Here is a 22,678-nt window from a genome sequence, read left to right as displayed (position 1 = left end):
GTGACTCCACCTGGAAGTGGCTTAAGAGTTGTGGTTGGTCCTGTCCCTGTTTCAATTCTACTGGCAGATTAGATCAGTTAGACCCATGCTTCTCAACTTTACAAAAGGAGCAACTCTCAGACATTTCTTCCTTGTGTCCATCAGCCCCCTTTCATTAAATTTTAACATCACAGATGTCACTATCTGTCAGTTTATGTACTGTGACCCTTCAGAAGGCCACAACTATTTTGACATACAAGACATTTTTGTCCCTTAAGAACCAATTTTTGCCCTTTTGGACGTGACAGCACCATCCCTGAGAATACCTGGGTTAGACTATAGTGGACTGAATTGCTCGAATCAGCTTGTTTGATCCTGTGAAGATTTTCTGAAGAGCTTCTGCTTGACATTTACAGAGTCAATTATAAACTTATTGTACCTTGGTTGCTTGTGTGGTTGACATGCTTTTGAGATAAAGCTGGTAGATATTTTTTTCGGGGGAATGGTTTGGTACAAATTCAGTGGAACTTTTTGGTACTGAATAGGCAGGCAGAACCAAGATGTTTTTAAAACCACCAACAATATTTCCACTTGCAGCTAAGTTGTGAATAAATCGAAAGGCTTGGCCCTTAGTTCTGTTCTTCTCAAAAATATTTAGACCAACCAAGTAATTGTATTTATATTAATGGATTTAGATGTCTACATAAGGCACAGCCATTCCTCCTGGATGGCCCTTCTGCACCACTCCTGTGTGGCATATCTGTAAGCACTGTGCCATCAAGGTGGGAGAATATGCAGCCACCACATCAACTTAAAAAGTAGCTGTTATGTGGTTTAGGTACAGAATGAATAGGCAGTTTTCATTGTCCTGGAGACTTGAGGGAGCTCTTCTGGGTGCAGCAGGCAGCCTTGATGTTGGTAATGGTGGGCTCGATAAGGTGCTTTTCTCATCTGTGTTAGTAAGGGTTGAGAATGTTTTTGATGAATATGAAAAGACATCAGACTTGGCTTTAAGGACTTCTGTTATCACGATTTCAGGGGTTCTCAACTGTCTTCTAAGTTGGAATGACACTTTTAGGAAAAAACTGACCCCTGATGGCTCACCCAGGGAAGCCCATCTGAGAGCAGTCATGCTGTTCTGGTGGTGTCAACGCAGACCCCACCTCCCTGACAGTGTCTGGCTGTTGATCATGAAGTTCCATTATGGGTGGCTTACCGGTCACCTTGGTATATGGTACTAATAATACATACTTAGACACTAGTGATGAGGGACAGTCCTAATCACTACAGGAAGTCCCCAAAGTGCTCTCCCTTATCCACCAGTGGATCACTACCATGCTCTGAGATAGTAGAACAGGTATTAGAATTCCTGCTTTACATAGGAGCACCTTATGACTAAGAGAAGTAAAGAGGATTCTCTGGCAATTTGTGCCCTCAAATTTATGTCTTCTGACTATAAGTCAGTGTCCACTGAACTGCCCCACAGAGCCCTGAGACTTGAGCCTTCTCGAGAGCCACAGCGGAGGAGTGAATAGACTCCAAGAGGCACAAGTTGGACCCAGCGTATAAGGCAGATTTGACTCCAAAAGGCAGAAGTTCCTAGCAGTTGAGAGAGTCCAACAGTGGCATGCACTACTTTGTGAAGTGGTATGAGCCCTGTCCAGAAATGGTCATCTGCTTGTCTCAGTGGGGTGGAAGATGACAAAGCATTTAGCTAGGTGACCTTTTGGGACACAGAGAATTCTGAGATTTTTGTTAAAAAAAATCGTCTTGAGTTTCCTCTGCCTCGTATTTCAAGCACCAAGATTCACAGCTTTCCTTCCCAGATGTGCGTCAGAAGTGCCCACAGAGTTGGTGAGAGTGCACACACCCAGGCCTGGCCTCAGATCTGCTGTATCAGAATTCCAGCGGGGATGTAGGGATGGGTGTGAAAGTCCATCTCACAACATTCCACAACCAATTCTGAGGCATAGAGTTGTAAAACACTCTTGTCCTGTGGCCCCCTGATAGGGTACCCATGGGCCTCGCTTCAGACGTGGTGCTGTAAGTCAGTAGCCTCAAGGAGACACTTTCTCAGTGTGCAGTACCTTGGCCATTAGGTAAAACTGTACTTGTTCCCTTGGCAGCGAGGTTACTGCAGTCTGTACTGGGCAGGTTGGTTTGGCTGACATCTAGTCCTGCCTGCCTATGTCATAGTAGGGTGAGGGCAGGTGCTAGTCTGGAAGACAGACGTCAATCAGCCCCCACCCATGGATCCTTCATGTGTTTCACATCCTGGAAATAATGGTTCAACAGGGTGAAGACCAGCCTCTATCATCAGCAGGCTGTGTGCCAGCGGGCTGCTCACTCCTATGCTAGTTACCAATCTTTACCTGCTAGTTACCTTGGTAGCACTGGGAACCTCTCCTGGCACCAAGAATCAATAGTTACATTTGACTGCTTTCTTGAGGAATTTTCTTGATCAAGTGTTCAACTGTGCCTATAGCCTTTCTCTGAGAGAATATCCACTGAGTGATCCATCCGTATAAAACATACACCAGTGGGTTCTCAGCTCCCCAGCATGTCTCCCCATGGTGGACAAAAAAAAAAGGAAAAAAATTACAATTGCTCACATAGTGTTTTTCCTACTTTTCACTGAATAGGATGCTTTTTAAAGCTTACATTTCTCGTCGGACACTTTAAGTGACTGATGAGACAAAAGAAAAAAAGCCAAGATAAAATGACAATATAGACACTCCTCAAATCCTATAATGAACTCCACAGGGCATCCAATTTTGATGTATTAGGGTTTTTTTTAATAATGAGTACATTGTTGGAAATCACATTTTCCATCTGCAGGAGCTGGAGATGACACTGAGCTGACGTCTTACCTCTTTGTAGTTAATTAGCAAGAGGAAAGTAGTGTTTTGGATCTTCTATGGGAAGGGGAGTTCTATTCACCCACCCGCTCTCTCTTCCTTCAGACACCTGGATCTTTTTGCGTGCTCTTTGATTTGGTTTAGCGGTTTGGATGAGTCTGGTTGGCAGGGAAAAGATGAGGGGCGTTGAAAAGTGGTTATTATTTAATGAAAAATAGTCGACGGTAGCTCACTTCTCCCCTCTGTCTGGCCTGTAGGATAAATAAACTAGATCAGGTCTTTTTATGTGAAAGAGCAGTTCCTTCCCTGAATGGGCAGAACCCATGGGACAAGAGATGTTTGTTGTCACCACAATGACTTTCATCATCATCCCCGACACTTGGCCTGTGTGTGTAATTTTGTAGGCATTCAGTGAGTTTTCATAGATCCATGAATAACTAAAACACCCTGTTGGCCACACAGTGAACGAATGTTACGGCCTTCGCTGTGTCTCTGGGTGGTGGCTATGTCTGTCTTAGGGTGTACTGCGAGGTCTAAGTGGACTTCAGAGGCGAGGGGCAGAGAGGCGGAGCACTGTGTGCATGCCTGATTCCACCGGGGTCTGGTCCTCAGGCAGGTGAGTGGGCTGGGGTCCACATGGGGGTCAGGACCCTGTCCAGATGAAAGCTGAGTGAGCGGTAAGAAGATCAGTTAATGCGTCCTCCCATTCTGGTGTTTTTATTAACAGCCTATTGTATGCTCAGTCCTGGGGACAGCAGAGAAGAGCTGCCGTCAGGGTGCCTTTCTCCAGGTCTCACTGGGCGGGAGACTACGCAGGTACTTGGAACAGCTAGCATTCAAGTTTTCCCTGCAGAGAGCTTATCCCGGAAAGGATCAGGGAGGCTGAGCCTGAGGTTGGAAGAAAACCTCTTTGCTTGAGTCCCCTTTGTGTGCCAGGTTCAGGATGCTGCCTAGCACCATCTCGAGTCCTCACAGCCACCTTGTGAGTGACCTCAAGGATGTGACTCCATTGAGGACCCCAACTCTAAGCAAAGTCAGTCCCATCAAGTCACATGGACTGTGTTTCCTCTGGCATCTGCCTTTTCTGAAGGTTCCAGGATCAGAAGGCTTCCTGGAGGAGGAGGAGTGGAGGGTCCTCAGGAGCAGGTTGGGTCTGGACTGCAGTTGGCTGGAGAGAGGCTCATGGGCTGTGGGCTGTGGGAGCGGGGGTGCAGGTAGACAGGAGCCTGGATCAGGGAGGGTGTGGGGACCCAAGGCAGAGATGGTGCCAGTGCTGGAGGGTCCTGATGCCAGGTGAAGGCTCCTGAAGCCCCAGGCAGAGGCCAGGTGTGTGAGAGGCAGCAGGTCCTGGAGCACTGTGGACTCTAGTTCTGGTCACCTCAGTTGCTCTTGGGCTCTTCGCCTTAGCTTTTCTAGATGTGAGGTGATAACATTCCTCTTGGTCATCTCTAGGGTGGCTGTGTGTGGATCCAAATGCACCTGCATCTGAGGCAGGGGCTGGGCTTCCTGCTTCACCTGACGGTAGCTGGCAGCACAGGGATGGGCCACTGAGAAACCCTCACAGTAAGAGACACAAGGGCCCCACCTGCAGCAGAGAGCCCGAGCCTGGCCCCTGACCCTTCCCTGAAGTTCCCACCTGGTCCTCACATTCAACTCACTGAGGTGCCCCACCCTCTCCTCCATCCACCTTGGTTTCTCCATCCATAAGAGCCCTGTCCCTCTGGATGTCTCTGATGTCCTGATATGCATGTGACCTGTGTTGAGAGCCACAGCCGAAGGGGCCCCAGCAAACTTCCAGCTGCCAGCAATCCAGCTGCCGGCTGATGATTGGCTCACAGCGGCCCCAGCAACATCTAGCTGATTGGCTCCTCGGCCCCAGCAACATCTAGCTGATTGGCTCCTCTGCGGTGATGCTCATTGGACTGTTTCCCTGCCCTTTCAGACCACGGAGCTGCTCATTGGGGGACTTTTTTGGCTCCGCCCATCATGACCCAAAACCAATAGATGAAACACTGGGTTATAATTAAGTTCTTTCTTGTTGTTAAGGAGAGGATCAGCTAGGGTAGTTATTTCAGGCAAATGAAGACTCCCTCTTACTCAATTTCCATTTGATACTTAGTCACTGAATTGTGCCCTTGGCAGTGGCCCTTGGTTAGGCCCACCTACTTGTTTCTTCTCAGGCAGCAAGTCCCCTTCTCCTTTTTTTTTTTTTAAACTCATAAGCTCCAGGGGCTCCTTCCAGTAACCCTTTCTATTTATTCACCTCTTTCTAAGTTCCCTTCAACCAAGAGGGAGAGAAGAGGAAAATCCTTTCTTTATGCAGATTTCCCTCAGAGGCACTGTCTTTTCCCTCAAATTTAGTTCTGTTATTTTCATAATAAACCTTGATGTTTCATTACCCTTAGAGACTAAATCATTAACAACCAAAATATTAGTTCTTTTTGTTAATATTCAAACGCTGCCTCTAGGAGAGAGAAAATATTTGCATTCCATTATTCTCTGCATGAAAGAAAAGAAAGAAAAAAACTTAACAGTTTGAGTTTGCATATTATAATAGTTACAAAATTGTTGTCTTGATGAAGAAAAATGCTTGATTGGGAGGTTCTAGGCAGTGGAAAAATAGATATTAGAGCTGAAATTCTCCCTTAATTACCCTATTTTTACCCTATTTTTCTCAGGTTAAGAATATAGAAGAAGTACTATGCCAGTCTAGAATTGAGATGTTGAGAGCCACAGCCGAAGGGGCCCCAGCAAACTTCCATGGGCGGAGCCAAAAAAGTCCCCCAATGAGCAGCTCCGTGGTCTGAAAGGGCAGGGAAACAGTCCAATGAGCATCACCGCAGAGGAGCCAATCAGCTAGATGTTGCTGGGGCCGAGGAGCCAATCAGCTAGATGTTGCTGGGGCCGCTGTGAGCCAATCATCAGCCGGCAGCTGGATTGCTGGCAGCTGGAAGTTTGCTGGGGCCCCTTCGGCTGTGGCTCTCAACAACCTGCCCAGAGTCACCTAGGGCTATCTGCTCTTTGTGTCCCTGCGTTCCTCAAGTCCAGGTCCCTTACTTAATATTTGTTTGACTTTAGATAGATTTCCTTTACTTCTGTGTCTCAATTTTCTCTTCCAAAAATTGAGAATGATATTAGCTGTCCCAGGGTGTTTGTGGGTCCACTCGATCCATGCACGTCAGGAGCCTAGAACAACGCATGGTGCTTAGAGAATGCCCATGGTGGCTATCTGCACTACTACTCCTGGGGACCAGTCTCCTTCTCCTCACTGTGGCAAATGAATCTCCTCCCTCCCCTTTTCTCCTGCCTTCCCCTCTGCTTCCTCTCCGCCCCTCCTCATCCTTTCCCCTCTCCAGCCTTCCTTCCTGTCTCCTCCTGAGGCCTTGGGGGCTCCCTATGCTCCTGACCTTGCAGACAGTATGCACTGGGGTGCCAGGGTACATAGTTGAGGGTTGACCCCTTAAGAAGTCCGTGGGCTGTCTTAGTCAGTGGTTTCCAACCGGCACCACTTCTAAGAATCACCTGGGGAATCCAGTAAGCATACAGATTCCCAGACTCCAAACATTATGAGCTCTAGAAATGGTAGTGATCCATTTTAACAGTGCTGTTAATAAAAAGCTAATGTTGAGTGAGCTGGGCATGGTAGTGCATGCCTATAATCCCAGTGACTCTGTGGGCTGAGGCGGGAGGATTGCAAGTTCAAAGTCAGCCTCAGCAATTTAGTGAGAACCCATTTCAAAGTGAGAAATAAAAAGGAGTAGGCCTTGGCATAATTCCTAGTACAAAAAAATAATAATTTAAAGCAAATGTTGGTGGAGTTCTTGTGTATGTGAAGCCTCATGCTGCTCTCAATACTTCCCATGGACAGTTTACATTTATTTATTTGTTTGTTTGTTTGTCTATTTCTTTATTGTGGGTGAATATTTATTTATTTGTATGTGGTGTTGAGAATCAAACCCAATGCCTCACACATGCTAGGCAAGCACTCTCCCACTGAGCCACAACCCCAGCACTCCCATGGATTATTGAACTCAGGATCAAAACAGTTCTCTGGGGCAAGTACCACTAATGTCCGCATTTACAGATAAGGAAGTCAAGAAGTCAAAGCCCAGAGAAGAGCTTTGCCAAGGCCACACAGCTGCCAAGTGGCCAGGATGCCCACCTGGGCACAGGGCTCCTGAACTGAGCTCCTAGACACGTCAGGGTGGCACCTGGCAGCCTGTGCCTACAGCTCAGCGGGATCTCTCCTAGGATACTTTGTCTTGGAAGGAATGGCCCCTCCCCCAGCCTCTGTACCTTTCACCTTCCTCGGGATCTGTGGGGTCAGGCAGCAGAGCAAGGTGCTCAGAGAGGGCACTCCTGCTTTCCCATCTTTCCTTTTAAGATATTTTGGAACAGCAGTGCGAAGGCACCTGGGCTGCTGCTGTGGATGTTAACGAGTGTGTTTGCCTGTCACATCTATCATGCTATTTGCACGATGTAATGTGAAGACGCGGCTCAAAATATTTTTAAGATATGGCCTTTTATCTCTGGAAGCACCAGACAGTATTTGCAGATTGGCCTCTGGAATGAAATGAGCCTGTAACGTTGGCTGGCTCCTGCGAAGCGCGGGTATTTCCATAAGTGGTTCGGAGTCCCTTAATCCTTTTGATCATTTGCACTGTGTATTTTTACACAGGTTCTTTTACTTTGGAGAAATAAAGTAAAGAAACTTAAAGGTGAGTTTGGCAAGGGCATCTCTGTACTGTTTGTCAATGCAAATGGACCTTGAATTTGAATGATCGTGGTTTCTCTTAAACAACTAGGCATCTTTAAACCTCTCCACAAATAGTGTCTGCATCTGTGTCGGTGGGGATCGTGTCTGCAAGTGTTGGCTGGTGAGCGGTAAACTTTCCTGACCCCATATTGCTGTTGCAAAAGAAGAGCCTAATCCTGCAAAATATTTTTGACAGCCTGGGTATCAGCTACCACCAGCTGTGATTTCTAATCAGAGCCACTGCTGTGTGACGTTTGCTTGCTCTTAGTGACTCCAGTTTCCTCTGTTCTGAAGGGGCTTGGGGTCATAGAATGGGCCCAAGCTTCCTCTTAGCTTGAAACCTAGTTGGCTTGTGGCTGTGTCTACCACTTACCAGCTGTGTGATATTGTATGAGAAAACTTGTGAACAGAACTGTTTCCTCATCTGTAAGATGGGACCATGTCTTTCTTGCACACTTGCAAACAGTTCATGTCCCCCGCTTCAAAACAGCATTATTCATGGCAGCTGAAAGGTGGAGGCACCCCACATGTGTCTTGATGGGTGAGTGGATGGGTAACATGTGGCGCGTGCACACACATACCCACACTGAAATACCAGGAAGGAGATTCTGACATCTGGATGAACCTTGAGGACATCACACCAAATGAAATAAGCTCGTCACAAAAAGACAAATACCCTATGATTCCACTTTATATGGAGATACCTGAAGCAGACAAATTCATGGAGAAAGAAAGTAGGATGGGGGTGCCAGGGCCGGGAGAGGGGAGGAGCATTGGTGTTGAATGGGTGTGGTTTTGTAGGATGAGAAGCTCCCGAGGTGGGTGGTGTTTGCTGGACCATGAATGTATTGAACCCCACTGAGCTGTGCACTTAAAAATGGCTCAGTCTTATGTGGTTAATGTTATGTTATATATTCTTTATCACAGTAGAGGAAACTTGCTGTGAGCGCAAAGTGGCACCAAGTAGGCCGAGTGCCCGCCAGGCTATTGGTGTTCTAGGACTAGCAGCTTTCCCTGCGGTGAGCACGCTGGGTTTTGATAGTTACTGCATTTCATCTTGCAGCTGTTCCATGAAGCATTTCTCTCCTTGGACTTCTGTGTTTCTTATAGTCCTCCACGTTTGTGAGAATGGTGGTCGGAATGAGAGTCCTCAGACATCTTTTCCCTCCTTTGGGGTTGTACTTTTGAGGTTTCCTGGATCGTTCATCAAGATGAATGCACACCTTAGTGGCTCGTGCCATGTGTGCCAGGGGGCTTTCCCATAGGGCATGGAGACTTTTCCCTGTCACTGGACAGAAAGGGCACTGGTTCCACTATGTCCTCAACAATAGCAGCATGCTTTCAAGGGGCTGTACAAATGGTAATAAATAAGAGGTGGTATGCTAGTGTTTTCATATGCACCTATTTGCTCTTATTTGATCTAAAGATGTTGAGCGTTTCGAATGTCTTGATTTACATTTATCTCTTCCTATATGAATAGTCTGCTTATAGCTTTTGCTTATATTTCTAGTGTGGCTTCAATGCTTTTCATACCGAATACATGATACATGTGTCATATTTATAACATACTGTTACCATTTTTAATATTCAGAATTTTCAAGCTTATGTAGTTAAATCATTCAACACTTCAAATGACAAAATAAGATTTTAAAGTAGATCAAAAGTGGTTTACATAACATGATTATTATACCTGCTGAATGTTCTTCCTAGACTCTCTCCTGTCATTTTTTCTGCTCTGTCAGCATAGAATCTGTTTCGATGATAACTTAAATGACTAAAGTATTTTAATTAAAATTATATGGAATGACCAACTAATAATAAAACATCAACATAATGACCAAGTATAACTCAATGTAAATAGGGCATGGCAAAAATTAGAGCAAAGAAGGAATGAAATTTACTAATAAACATGAAACTTATTTTTAACTCACTAATAATTAAATTCACTATAACTGAAACAATAGAATACTGACTTCTAGCTATAAATTGCAAAGGTCTAAAACCATTTAACAGCGAGCAAATCTGGCCCTTAAATATGCTGCTAATGGGGAAAGAAAATTGGGTCAACTTTACTGAAAAGCAGTTTGTCTCTAGCCATCAAGAAATTTTAAAACTTTTATAAACACTGATTTAGAAATTCCACTTATATAACTATGGCTTTTGGCAGCTTTAGAAGTGTGGAAAAATACTTACATTCAGGGATAAAAATAGGATTCAGTCTGAATGCCCAATGACAGGGAATGATTGACTAAGTAACCGGACAGCCATCTGATGGAGTGTTATGTAGTCATTCTAAGTGGTGTTTTCTGAAAATTTCAGTGGCATGGGGAAATAATCTCAGTACACCGGTAAGTGGGAAACCTGCTATCATGATACAGTCGTAGAAACTGCACGTGGGTGTGCTTGTGCATGTGCATTTGGATGCCTTCAGAAAGGGACGCATAAGAAGAGTTTATAGTGCTTATGTTGCATGAATACAGGCAGGTTTTATTTTATATTTGGGTGCTTCTGCCATATTTTCTAAGCTTTATCTCACTTGCAATTATTGCATCTACAATCAGAAAGAAATTATATATTAAAAAAGTTAAAGATAATTGGTAGATTTCTTTCCTTTCCTGAACTTATGTTCCCAATGGGCACCTTGCTTTTGCTCTCCTGGGATGTGCTGAGTAGAATTCTGGACAAGAAGTCAGAGGGTGTTTTATTTAGGTTATGGCACAAAATTCACTGGCTCTGTGACCTCAAGCCAATTGACCTTACTTGAATCTCAGCTTTTGGGTTTGTGGAATGGGAATTTCTACCTTCTCCGCTGCCGGCATCAGATGGTTATAAGAACGAAAGAGGAAAAACCAGCATAGGAAAACACCAGCAAACCATGGCGCAGTTTGGGTGTCCCCAGGCCACCCTCGTGCCTGACAGTCTGCTGGAGGGACCATCGGAGCTCACTGAAAGCTGTTCCACTTGCACTTATGATTTATCATAGGGAACGAGCACAGCTCAAAATCGGCTGCAGAGGTGGGGGCAGTGTCTGGAGGGTTCCCAGGAGGTTCTGGTCTCCTCTCCTGTGGAGTCTGCACGTGTTAACCTCCCGGCATCCATGTCTGACAGCGTGCAGAGAGCATTGCATGCCAGAGAGACTTGCCGAAGCTTTGGTGTGCAGAGCTTTGACTGTGGCTCCACTGTGCCCCATGGCTCACCTCAGGCCCCAGCTTGACTGATGACATGTCATCCACAGCCCCCACCCTGGTTCACATGGCTGCTCCTCCGCCCATCCTCAGAGCTGGAGTGGCCAGCCCCATTCCTGTCTTCTATCAGAGAGGACATAAGTTATCTCCCAGTAGCCAAGGGCCAAGGCCAGACCTCTGTTTGGACAAAGTCAAGTTCTTCATTACACATGAGGTGACTGAAAGAGACAGAAAAGGAATATAAATCCAGAGATGCTGACAGTAGGGAGGGTCTGTTTTTCACCAAGTTCTAAGGCTGTGCAGTAGGAGGGACGTGAACTCCCTATTGTGAATGGTTCCTCACTCCCAATCCCTGGAACCTCCGGACTGGCTTTGAGAATGAACCTGCACCAGTGGGCCCTGCAGACATTTGCTGCAGTCACTGTTTACCAGAGAGGCCTGAGTCATTGTTTCCTGAGAAGGCACTTTCCACGGCTGTGTGTTTGAACCTGGTCCTTGCCCCCATGTCAGCAGCACAGCAGATACAGCTCTCCACTAGCCAACTCATCTACCATGAAGCGTTCTCGGCCTGCGGTTACGGGTTTCTCCACGGCACCACCCTGCTCCGTAGGGCAGCTGAGCTTACTGTGTATAACATGGGGCAAGAATAAGCAGGCTCATTCCCCTCTGCAGGGTTCCAGTCTTGACTGTTATATGTCAGGTTGGGTTATAGGATTTCATCAGAGTGAGATTAGAAAAATGAAAATCCAAGTTCATTTCTCATGGACTTAAAGATAATAGGAGAGCACAATGGAGAATCCACCGCCCCAGGAAGCTCACTGGAGTGCAGCCGTGTGCTCCCATGGGAAAAGAGCCAGCACAGAGGCTCAGGATGAGGCAGCTCAAGTCCACTCGTGCTTTTGCCCCTCCTTCAGAGGGAATCATTTCAGCTTCTGTCTGTTGGTTTCTTGAGAACAAATAATTTGCAATAAATTGATGTTGTCAGTAAATTTTGATTGTACATTCTGTTTCTTTCAAGAAAAAACTGGTCATGCAGAAGTCGTCCGGGTTGTGTACCAGCCGGAACACATCAGCTTTGAGGAACTGCTCAAGGTCTTCTGGGAGAATCACGACCCGACCCAAGGTAGAGTGATGAGTGAGCCAGTATTTAATTATCTTACTAATTACAGCTGGGATAATTAGTGTTTGAGCTGCATGGAAGAGATGAACCTTGAAATCACACAGGAGCTCAAGAATATGATTGCAGACATTTATTGATGGAGAAGAGGAGGGGCTGGGGAGAAAAAGGGTGAGAGAATAAAGGCACAGCCACATTCAGCACCTCTCCCCCCTTACAGCTGTCAGGGGTGGGAAAATTCCCACAGAGAAAGATGCCAGACAATGGAGATCCGTTCACCTTTGATTATTGCATTATTCCTCCTTAATGCAGTCTTTTGTCTACAAAATTAAAGTGTCTTTCCGCAGCTCCAAAGTTTTCCTGATTTATGCTTACTTTATTTCTCCGAGTTCAGCCTTCCTCATCTTTTGACATTATCAGGTTTGTTCTCTAAGCAAACGTCTGGGGTGATTACAGAAAGAAGAATGTGAAGGTAAAATGCTGTATTCAGTAGGTCTACAATGCTTGGGTTATTTAAGTATTTCATTTGTCTTCCTTAGAATTTGTTATGTGGAAATATTAATATATATTTAGACTATAAACAACAGTGGCCAGAAATTTTATTTGAATTCACACACAAATGGAAAACCCTGTGTTGGCAAATATTGTAATGTTCAACAAAGAAGCAATTTCCAGATTGTGCCCTCAGCCTCCCCAGTGCTGCTTTGCCAGACAGAAGTCTGTCTCCCCAACAAACCACTTCCTTTGGGGTCAGGGGTTTGTGCTGTGGCTGGGCCACGTTCACTGTTTCCCGATGCGTCGATATGCTTTTTCCAACCATGCGTTGTACTTGAGGTGGAATCTTCATAAGATCCCAGCAGCACAGGTTGGTAGGTTCTGAGTGCTGCTTCTGAGAACCATCTAGTGCCAGGGTGATCTGCCAGAGGGCAAAGGTCACAGCAAAGGCCATGCAGGGAGTGATAGCTCCAGCCAGGTCACATGGGTCTGGGATGCAGGCAGATCCACCAGGTGGCTCAAGACCCTAGGTTTGGGCTAGGAAGGAGGCCGGGCAGGTAGTCATGACAACGTTCTTTGTTTGACATGGTGGTAGGTCCCTGGTGGGACAAGGATGAGGTGTGAGGCAGGGTAGACTGAGGACTTCAGTCGGAAGGGGCAGATGAGACCCCAGTTTGGACCACTGGACTCTCATAGCACGCACAAAAAGTAGGCCTGAGGGATTGGGCTCTGACTGTTGGGTGTCATAATAGTGTGGCAATGGCCAAGGACTCATGCTGGTAAGCCTTCCATCAGACACAGCAGACATTCAGCTGGCAGAACCCTGGGTCTGAGAGATGCTGAGAGCTCCAAAATTTATCAGTGGATACTCACCTGGGATTCCAGAGAAGGCTGAAGCCATGGGGGAGCCAGGTTCCTGCAGGCCAAGTCCATGTCCTGGGACCTGGCCTACTGTAATGAAGCCTGTCATCGACTTCTCTGCCCTTGTCCCTTTTACCCTCTTTCCTACTTTGATTGTGTCTTTGTCAGGACCAGCAGGATTGCTAGTCCTGGCCCCTGAACCTTGGGGAGAACTCTACCTTAACCAGAACCTCAAAGAACCTCCTGTTCTCCCGCTCCACATATCACCTTGGCCTGAACTTGCCCAGTCTTCATCCGGCCACCACTTTGAAGATCTTGTTTGCTGTCTGTATTCATTTATGGGGGCCATCATAACAAAGTGCCACAGACGGGGTGGCTTCAACAATAGATATTTATTCTCACTGTTCTGGAGACTAGAAATCCAAGGTCAAGCAGCAGCAGGTTTTATTTCTCCTGAGGCCTCTCTCTTTAGCTTACAAGATGGCCATCCTTTCTCAGTGTCCTCACGTGGCCTTTCCTCTGTGTGTCTCTCTGCTTAATCTCTTTTTATAAGGACACCAGTCACTGAATCAGGGCCTACTCTGGTGATCTTGATTTACTTTACTTACCTCTTTAAAAACGTTATCAAACTACAAATACAGTCCCATTCTGTGGTGCTAACGTTCAGGACTTGACACATGCACTTGAGGGATTGAGCCCATAAGGTGATCTAGTGATGTAGTGGCTTTATTTGGAGCTTCATCCACAGACTCGTAAGTGGGGAGATTCTAGTGGTCATCTGGCTGAATGTCACAGCCTTGACCTCAGTGCTCCCACATTATTATCATAACTGCTTCCTGGGTAGCCAGTGTGGTAGGCCACAATAGTCATCTTTCTGTGTCTGATAAGGCTCCTTATGACCCTTCTGGAGACAGGCTGGGTGTCGCTGGTCTAAGGGGTGGGTTCATGACTGGTCTGGCCAATCACAGTACATTTTCCTGTTGATAACAGACCCAAGTACTGGGCTTGTGACCCAAGCAGGGCCAATTAGCGTCCTTCCCTGTATGAGAAGGAACAACATTTTCCTTTGCTGAGGTGCCAAGGCAGAGGTGGTCTGGGTGTGGGAAGAACCTGCCTACAGGAGAAGTAGGGAAAATGAGCAGAGGCACTGAGAGACGAGAGGACCCTCTGGGGGCCGCCGTGGCCCCGAGAAGGAGAGGTCCTTCCCACAGCCCACCGTGACTCTCGGAGCTCTCCTGGTGGCTTTCCAGGCTACCAGAGCTCCCATGATGTGCTCCCTGGTTGTTTTTCTTTAGCTAGGTTTTTAAATTACTGTTGCTTGCAATAACAAAAATCTGAATTCATCCATTCATCCACCTTAATTACTGTATTCATTATACTGGTAACTAGATAACCTTTTTCATCTGGGTTTATATATCAGAAGCATAAACTATCACTTCACATGTGGAGTGGGGACACTAAAAATGAAACTTCAAGACCTATTGGTGGTTTGATTAGAGATTTCTTTGGTAATTCAGAATTTAGAATTAGGGTTTAGGATTTAGGCAGTGTGGCCTGAAAAACAGAGGAGAGTCCCTCTCAATGTCTCTGATCTGCTGTGAAAGAGTCACTAATAAAGGACATTCATTTTACGTCCTGCTGCTAGATGGTGCTAAACCACCAAGAGGTCTGGAATATGCAGGAGAAGCTTGGTTAATGCACAGGGAAGAATCCTACCCATCTCCCAGCAAAAAAACAGTGAAGTTCAGTGTACTGAGATCAAATCAGTGAACATACAAATAGGTAGATATAAGATTGTAGGTGAAAATATTAAGAAAAAAATCATTAAAAGAGGTATGTGTTAATGCTGGAACATTAAAAGCAAAACAACAACAACAACACAAACCATAAGTCAGAACTCTGGAGTCAACGACTTTAATATTCCCCAGGAATCCTGAAGGTCCAAAATATGTAGTCTCATGTCACTTTTCAGAATTTGAAACTTACTCCCTGAAGGATGCACAGGCAGCAGGAGAGCCTAGCTGTGAATGAACTTGGCCAGCCATGTCACATTCCCCAGTGAAACGAGAGCCACCAACAGAGTGGATGAGGGTAGTGAAAGGTCGTAACTGCTCACTCAAAACCTGGATGTCACAGAAGAACAGCAGGTTGGATTTGGGCAACTCTAGTCTGTGAAGCAAACCCACTTGGGTTTCTTTCCAGAAATGAGAATAAGCAATTCCTAAAACCCCTTGAGGAATGCTCCTACCGTTGTCAGAATTGCTTATCAGCAAAGAGACAGAACCCCAGCCAAAGTTGAGAAGGCCTTGACCTTTGCTGTGGAGATGTGCCCGGGAGGTGCGTGATCCTCCACAGGAATATGACTCAAGAGAAATATATTTTAATTAGCATGTTGGAAGACTTTAGTGCCTTATTGATAAAGTAATTAACCATTTGAAGGGGACACTTAAATTTTTGGTTACAATTTTTTGCATTTTGTGGGAGAAGCAGTATCCTAGAGAAGCAGTATACTGCAATGACATTTGCAAATGTGGGGATTCTAGGTAATGCCAAGTGTCTGACTATAGCAAAATCAGCAGGAGGCTAACCTTAAAGTCCCCCTTCCATTAAATCAGATCTTCTTGGTATAGACTAAACAAAACTCTGCATGTTCTTCACTGCTACAAGGCCCTGAATCAGCTGTCACTGTGTCTGCCCTGTGGGTAGAACAAAGTCCCAGACCTAACCTGCCATTTTGAAGGTAGTGAAGCCAGTAGGAGGGAGAATGGGAAATGCAGGTATCATAAGATACAGGTGGAGCAGAGACCTGTCATTCATAGCCACTGTGGATGAGTTCAGAGAGTCCCACCGAAGGGGTCAGCTTCAGGTGCAGCAGAAGACCTGACAGCATTATTTTATGTTTGCTCAGTGCATAAAATAGTATTTTACCTTAATTGGCCAGTTACTACAAAACCTGAGCTTTTGCCAAAACATCAAATACCACCGTCAACTAACACATTCTGTGCTGGCTTTCCCCCATCTTGCTCATGGGACAAATAGAGTTCCCTGTGCTTCCGGAGCATGTGCGTTCCTGGCCACTTGGTCGCCAGACTCCTGCAGTCCCCAGTAACACAGCAGAGCCTGAGATTTAAGAGATTTGGATTCTCATCTGTGAAAAGGGCTAATGATAACTTTACGCCCACTTCACGGGCTGTCCTAAGAATGAAGTAAGTGTTGTGAAAATGCTGGTCCCATGCAAATGCTGGAGAGTGTGGTTGTTTTTCTCAGTACAAGACCATGTCGCCAGATTTTAGAATTCACTCCTATATTCACATTGCCCTTGATTTCTTTCTGTGGGAACTATCGCACCCTCCAACTACTAAGAGTGTGACTCCTCTACTCACAGAGGTTCTTCAGCCCCTTGTGCTGGTTGGAGGAGTGGCCTTGTTGGCGCTGTGGTTCTGTGTTGCTGCTGAGCAGCTGCTGGTGGGCCTGGGGGACCCTTCCTCAGAGCTCCTGAGGTTTACTGCTGAGTCGGGTCCCAGCCTCGCACCCCTGGTCTGCAGCCTTCTACCTGCCATGCCCTGTGCACAGGTGACACAGTTTGGCCCTCCAGTTCCTGCATAGGATACGGGCACAGACCATGTGCCTCAGCCTAAGCTACAGGACACAAAGCATAGACTTCAGCTTTGGCTGACTTCACACCATAAATTTGACTTCTCAATTACAAACCATTCTGTGCTCCTCAATCCTGGGCCAAGGATGGAGACATTTATTAAACACCTTATGGGCCAGTCTTAGGGATGGGTGTTTTACACTTCTCATTCCATTGAATCTTGATCATAGACCTATGAAGTAACATCCTTGTCATCATCTAACAGGAGAGAATTGAGGGCCCAAGGACTTGGTCTTGCTTGATATGGATGGGCCCCTACTCTGTCTGGAGCTCATGTCTGTTTTCTTCCCTGGTTCTGGAGGGTGCAGGCTGCCTGACCGGGAGGACCTTTTCAATGGACAATCATGTTGGCGGGGCCCCAGGTGGTGGTAATTGTGCCTTTAGTGTCTTTTCTCAAGCAAATATAGTAAATAGCAAGCATGAATTTAATTCTGCTCCACATTGAACGCCTCGCCACACCTCCCGCAGCTCTGGGAGAGGACAGTGCTCCCACACATGCATCCCAGCCTCCAGGCACGCCTGCTCAAGGTGTGGATCTGAGAGCCTCCTGGGACAACTGCAAGTCAGGAGCACTCAGGTTGCTGCTTTGGGAGCAATGGCCTCTGGTTGAGACTGCTTGTGGACTCATTATGGGTTTCCCACTTGGGTAGTTTGGGAATTCTAGCTGGATGTGCAGCCACCCGGGAAGACTCAAGTTCCCAGACTCCTTAGAGCCAAGAATGGCATGTGTCAAAATTGCGACTCCTGGAGCATTCGCAGAGTGCCACTGCTGGGTTCCTTGAGGAAGGGCATCCTCCTCCTCTTCTTCCCTTCCCAGGGGCAGGTGTGGCTGCAGTGCTGAACCACTGTGGACCATAAGGACCAAGGAGCTGAGACAGAAGGATCCAGAGTCACCACCTCAGGCTGGACTGTATAGGCAAGAATCATCCTGTTCAAACTACTGTTATTTTCACTCAGTTAAGGCCTCTTTGCCTGTCCTTTTCTCCAGCAGCTAAAGCCACGTTCTAACCAACACAGCCTCCAACTTTAAACGACGCCAACTCCTGTTGCCCCTCTACAGCCTTAATTAAAACACTCCCTTGATTAAATGTCTTTAGCCAAACCTCTGATGAGAATATGGACCCAGATTAGCAAAGCTGTGGTGGTGAGGCAGGCTGGCCACACCCCTGCTCAGTGGCCACCTCCCTTGGCCCTTAGCCTCCAGCCTCCAGGGACCTCTTGACCAGACCACTCTGCCTGCTTTAAGCCCTTTGCTGGCTGCCCAGTTTCTTTGGGACAGTTTACTGACTCTGCAGCTTGGCTGGATTAACTGAGGCACCTCACCCTCCAACCTCCGCTCAAGCCAGGTGCCTGCCTCTTGCTCACCTCACCTCGTTACTGGGGCCTTTGCTTGTTCCATTCCTAAAAGGCTCACGTGCCTTCCTGCCTGGGATCTGGGGCTACTGCTCAGTCTGCCCACAGATCTTGATGGGACCTGCCAGCTCTGTTCTCTAGGCCTCAGGATGTCCAGTCCTCACTGAGGTCTCCCCCCACACCCTGGTTAAAGCCCGCTCCCTGTCCCCACCCCCAAGTGGCTCTCTACCTTGTGCTCCCTGTCATTGGTCGTTGGTGGTTTACTGGTTTGTTTTTCGTTGAGCTGACCCTTTCTCATGGAAAGAGTGAATGGAGCTGTTTCTGTGCCTGTAAAGAGTTCCTGCCCCGGAAGTTGTCAGGATGCAGGAGGGATGCAGGGTGTAGCCCGGAGCAGAGTGCCTGGCCTAGCATAAGCACCTGGTAAGTATGCCTTCCCTCAGCATCCGTGGGCATTAGGTCCAGGACCCCATGGACACCACAATCTGCAGATGCTCAAGTCTGTTGTAGAACAGCATAGTATTTGCATATAACCTACACAATCTCCTGTATATTTTAAATCATCTCTAGATTCCTTGTAATTCCTAATGCAATGTAAAGGCTATGTAAATCATTGTTGTACTGTGTGTTCAGGGAATCACAACAAGGAGAAAAGTCTGTGCGTGTTCAGGCTGGTGAGGCAGGCTGGCCACATTGTTTCTCAGATAATTTCTGACAACGGGGGTTGAATCAAGGGTGCCCGGCGGCAGACCTGGAGGGCTGACTGTCCAGCTGCCAGCCCCTTGCCACCTGTGGAAGAGCCCCCTTGCTGGCCCTCTGTGTCTCATTCTTCCTTGAATCCCAACTATCCTCAACTTTCTCCATTCCATTTCCCCAGCTTGCGCTCTGAGACTCCTGTAGTTTCCTGTCCCTTGTCCGTGCCCTTTATCCTCCTCAGCTGCTTCCTGCTTTCCCTCTGGCCCCTGCCACCGTCTTCCACAGTGAGCCAGGGTTATCCTAGGAAATCTTGGTCTGCCTGCCCAGTGGGATGCCCCATCCTAGCTGGTGGGCTTCAGGCGGCCCCAGAGCTCACATCCTGGCCAGCTGCCTCAGCCTCTGATCCATGGGTGGGGGACTTGCGGCTCCTCAGCCCATGCTTGGAGCTGGAAACCTTGAGGGCTCTTTTCCAATCAGTTCTTCTGGACCCCACATGTCCCACTCACACAAGCTCACCAGGAAGCCCTGCTGCAGGTGGGCTGTTCCCAGTGGGTCCCAGAGAGTGAGGCAGGTCAGTCTCTTCCATCTCTGGCAGGTTTGCCCCACGTCTTCTTTCCAGGTACGTGGTGGAGCAGCGAGCCCCCTGTGCTGTCTACTGGGAAACATTAATTAGAAGGAGAAAAATCCTATTTTCCTTCTGTTTCCCATCAAGTGGGCAATTAAGTGCTGGTGTTCATATATTTGAACTTGCCAAATTAATATCTGAACTTCGTTGTGCTGACCCTTTTAAGTTAGTTTTTTTAAATAAGTCACCAGTTTTGAAGGACTATCCTTTTTTTAGACTATGTACAAGGAATCCATCATCTGCAAATAATTAGACAGTGGGAATTATATTGTATTGCTAATGAGCAGATGTGCATGCTTAGAGTGGAGGCACAGCTGCACACATATAAAATGCAAAAAATGGCCCAAACCCAGCATTATGAATTCTGAAAGGGATTGCATTCTTTTAAGAATTTCAGAAACAGAGAAAACTGAAACAAAGAATTTAACTGATATTTTCTTTATTAATTGTTCCTTCAGTCACACTTCTCCTTGCATGACATTATCACGCGTGTCCGTGCTCTCTCTGCACTTCCTAATCCCTCTTCCATCTCATGCTGTATAGCCATGTTTAATGTTTTCCATTGCTTTCTAATGTCATAAGGGTCTCCAAATTGGATCAGACCCTTCCTGGGTATCATTTCTGTGCTTAGTTGCTTACATCACATGATCCCATTTGAGCCTCACAGTAACCTGAGAACCTAAGACCCATTTTAGGGAAGAACAAACTGGCCCAGAGAGGTGAAATGACTTGGCACAGCCAGCTAGTACATTAGGTGGTAGAGCAGGAATTTGGACCCTAGGGCTCCGTTCTAAGCCCATGTTCTTTCCATTGGCTGACATAAAGCTCTGCATTGTTATGCAGGGTGAGCAGGGAGCAGAAAGCATGACTGACTCCCTGTGATTGGAAACAGCAGCACATTATCCAATGGTCATGAACTCCTGTGGTGTCCATTGCAGTTTTATAAATCTTGTTAAAGATTAGCAAGATGACGAAGTTCAAATAAGGAGCCTTTTGAAAACTTTTGGCCTGGAAGCATTGCAAATATTTTAGATTGTAATGGTTAGGTCATTTCAAATTTGAATAAATTGCACTTCAGCAATAGAAAATGAAGTTGGAGGAATTACTATACTTCACATTAAAAAGTCCTAAATTGGATAAGAGAAAATCAGAGCTGATAACATTCACAGGAACTAGAATTTCTAGGCTTCAGTAATGGCAGGCTAGGTCACTCAGAGCAATTTACTCACTGAAAGCAATTTAAGATGTTGGAAAAATATTAAAAACATTGAAAGCATCACATCAAAGAGCTGACAGAGTTATATGGAATTGTTAGCTCAAAATGGGAGAAAACACAGGAACCCACCAAGGTAAACAGACACTTAGAGGGACCACTGTTCCCAGGGAATTTTCCAATCACAAAAAAATGTGAATTTTGTGAGTCTTATTAAAGAATACTGAGGATGTGACAGACACAATTAGAGCCCTTGACCTGAGGGATATATGTAAAACACTACCCAGAACTTGGGAATATACTCTCTCCTGAATCATACATGGAATGTATGATTCAAGGGGCTTAAAAATCATGTAGATTATGTTTCTCTTACCATAATACAACTGTGCTAGAGATCAGTAACAAAAAAATATCTAGAAAATCACCTTATGTTAGGAAATATAAACATTTCTAAATATATTTATCAAAGAGAAATTAGAAAATATTTTTAATGAAACGATGATTAATACTACATATCAAAATTCACAGGATATAGTTAAAACAATTGTTAGAGGGAAACTAAAACCCTCAAATTCATCTGTGGGAATTTAGAGGAAAGGATGAGCTAAGCATCCATCTCAAGAACTGAGAAAATCAACAAAAAAGCAAACACAGTGAAAAAGAAAGAAAGAATATGGAGCAGAAATCAATGAAATGGAAAGCACACCAGCAGAATAGAGGTCACAAAGCCAAGAGCTGGTGTTTCAAAATGGCTCCAAAATCAGGATAACTTGTTAAGCTGATCAAGGAGAGAGTGTCAGGGTACAAATACCCAGTAGCCAAAATGAAAAATGGGCCATCACTACAGATGCTCCGGGACATTAGGAGCAACTTTATGTCACTAAATTTGAGAAATTAGATAGAATAAATTCCTTAAATCATAGATTAATGAAACTGAATATACCTATGATCATTAAAGAAATATAACCAGTATTTGAAAAGCTTCTCATAAAGAAACCACTGAGTTCAGATGGCTCGGTGAGTTCTACAGCATTTAGGGAATAACTGCAGTCTTCCACAGTGTCTTCCAGAGATTCAAGAGAGATGCAGTTCACCTTATGGCCCTAGCATAAGCTTGATACCAAAACCTGAAGATATAAGAAAAGAGATTATAGCATGGTCTTATTTATACAATTATATGCAGAAATACTAAACAATTAACAAACTAAGTTTAAAAGAAATTTTTAGAAGAATCTAAAAATCATGGCATTGGTTTAGTATTGGCAGCTGAAAGATTCAGTGATGGTCTCATTTGTAGTTTGTGAACATCTCAATCCTCTCCAGATTTTTAAATTAATATATAAGAAAATAATACGTCATGATTAAATTGTTCCAATTGAAATAAAGCATGATTTAGCATTTCGGTATTAATCCACATAATTAATCACATTAGCAGATTAAAAGAAAAAATATAAGATTATCTAAATAGATGCAGAAAAGATAACACAATTCCAGCATTCAAATGATAAAATCGTGTAAAACATGACTTTCTTAAACCATGTGTGTATACAAACCTACTGCAAGTGTTGTACTACTTAATAGTGAAACACTGAGAAACATTCTGACTTTTAATTTGCACTGTACCGAGGTCCCAGCTTATACAGCAAGTCAAGGAAAGAAGCAAAATGTATAATGACTGGGAAAAAAAAATCCACCTTTCTCCTGCTGCGTGTTTGTTTCCCGTCCTCTCTTGTAGTGGCCAGGTGCTGGGTTCTGCCAATGGGATGAGGCAGAAATAATACATGCTGCTTCCAGGCCTGTCCCATAAGAGCCTCCAACCTGACCTTTGAGCTTGGAATGTGGGTGCCAAGGGAGGCAGACTGGAGGAGCGACAGGCTAAGATGCTGAA

The 22,678-nt window shown here is 45.6% G+C and overlaps 1 protein-coding gene across 1 annotated transcript in view; it reads left to right on the top strand.

Annotated features, from left to right (window-relative positions):
• LOC139703161 (mitochondrial peptide methionine sulfoxide reductase-like) overlaps nt 1–22,678 on the top strand; it is a 55,195-nt gene that overhangs the window by 18,621 nt on the left and 13,896 nt on the right. The window contains exon 2 of the mRNA XM_071606091.1: nt 11,797–11,901. Coding sequence (XP_071462192.1) covers nt 11,797–11,901 — 105 coding nt within the window. The remainder of the gene's footprint in view (nt 1–11,796; nt 11,902–22,678) is intronic.

The sequence above is a fragment of the Marmota flaviventris genome, chromosome X (genome assembly GCF_047511675.1).
Source record: "Marmota flaviventris isolate mMarFla1 chromosome X, mMarFla1.hap1, whole genome shotgun sequence".
Lineage (NCBI taxonomy): Eukaryota > Metazoa > Chordata > Mammalia > Rodentia > Sciuridae > Marmota > Marmota flaviventris.
The sequence above is the reverse complement of the archived record's forward strand: the minus strand, read 5'-3'. Positions and strand labels throughout refer to the sequence as shown.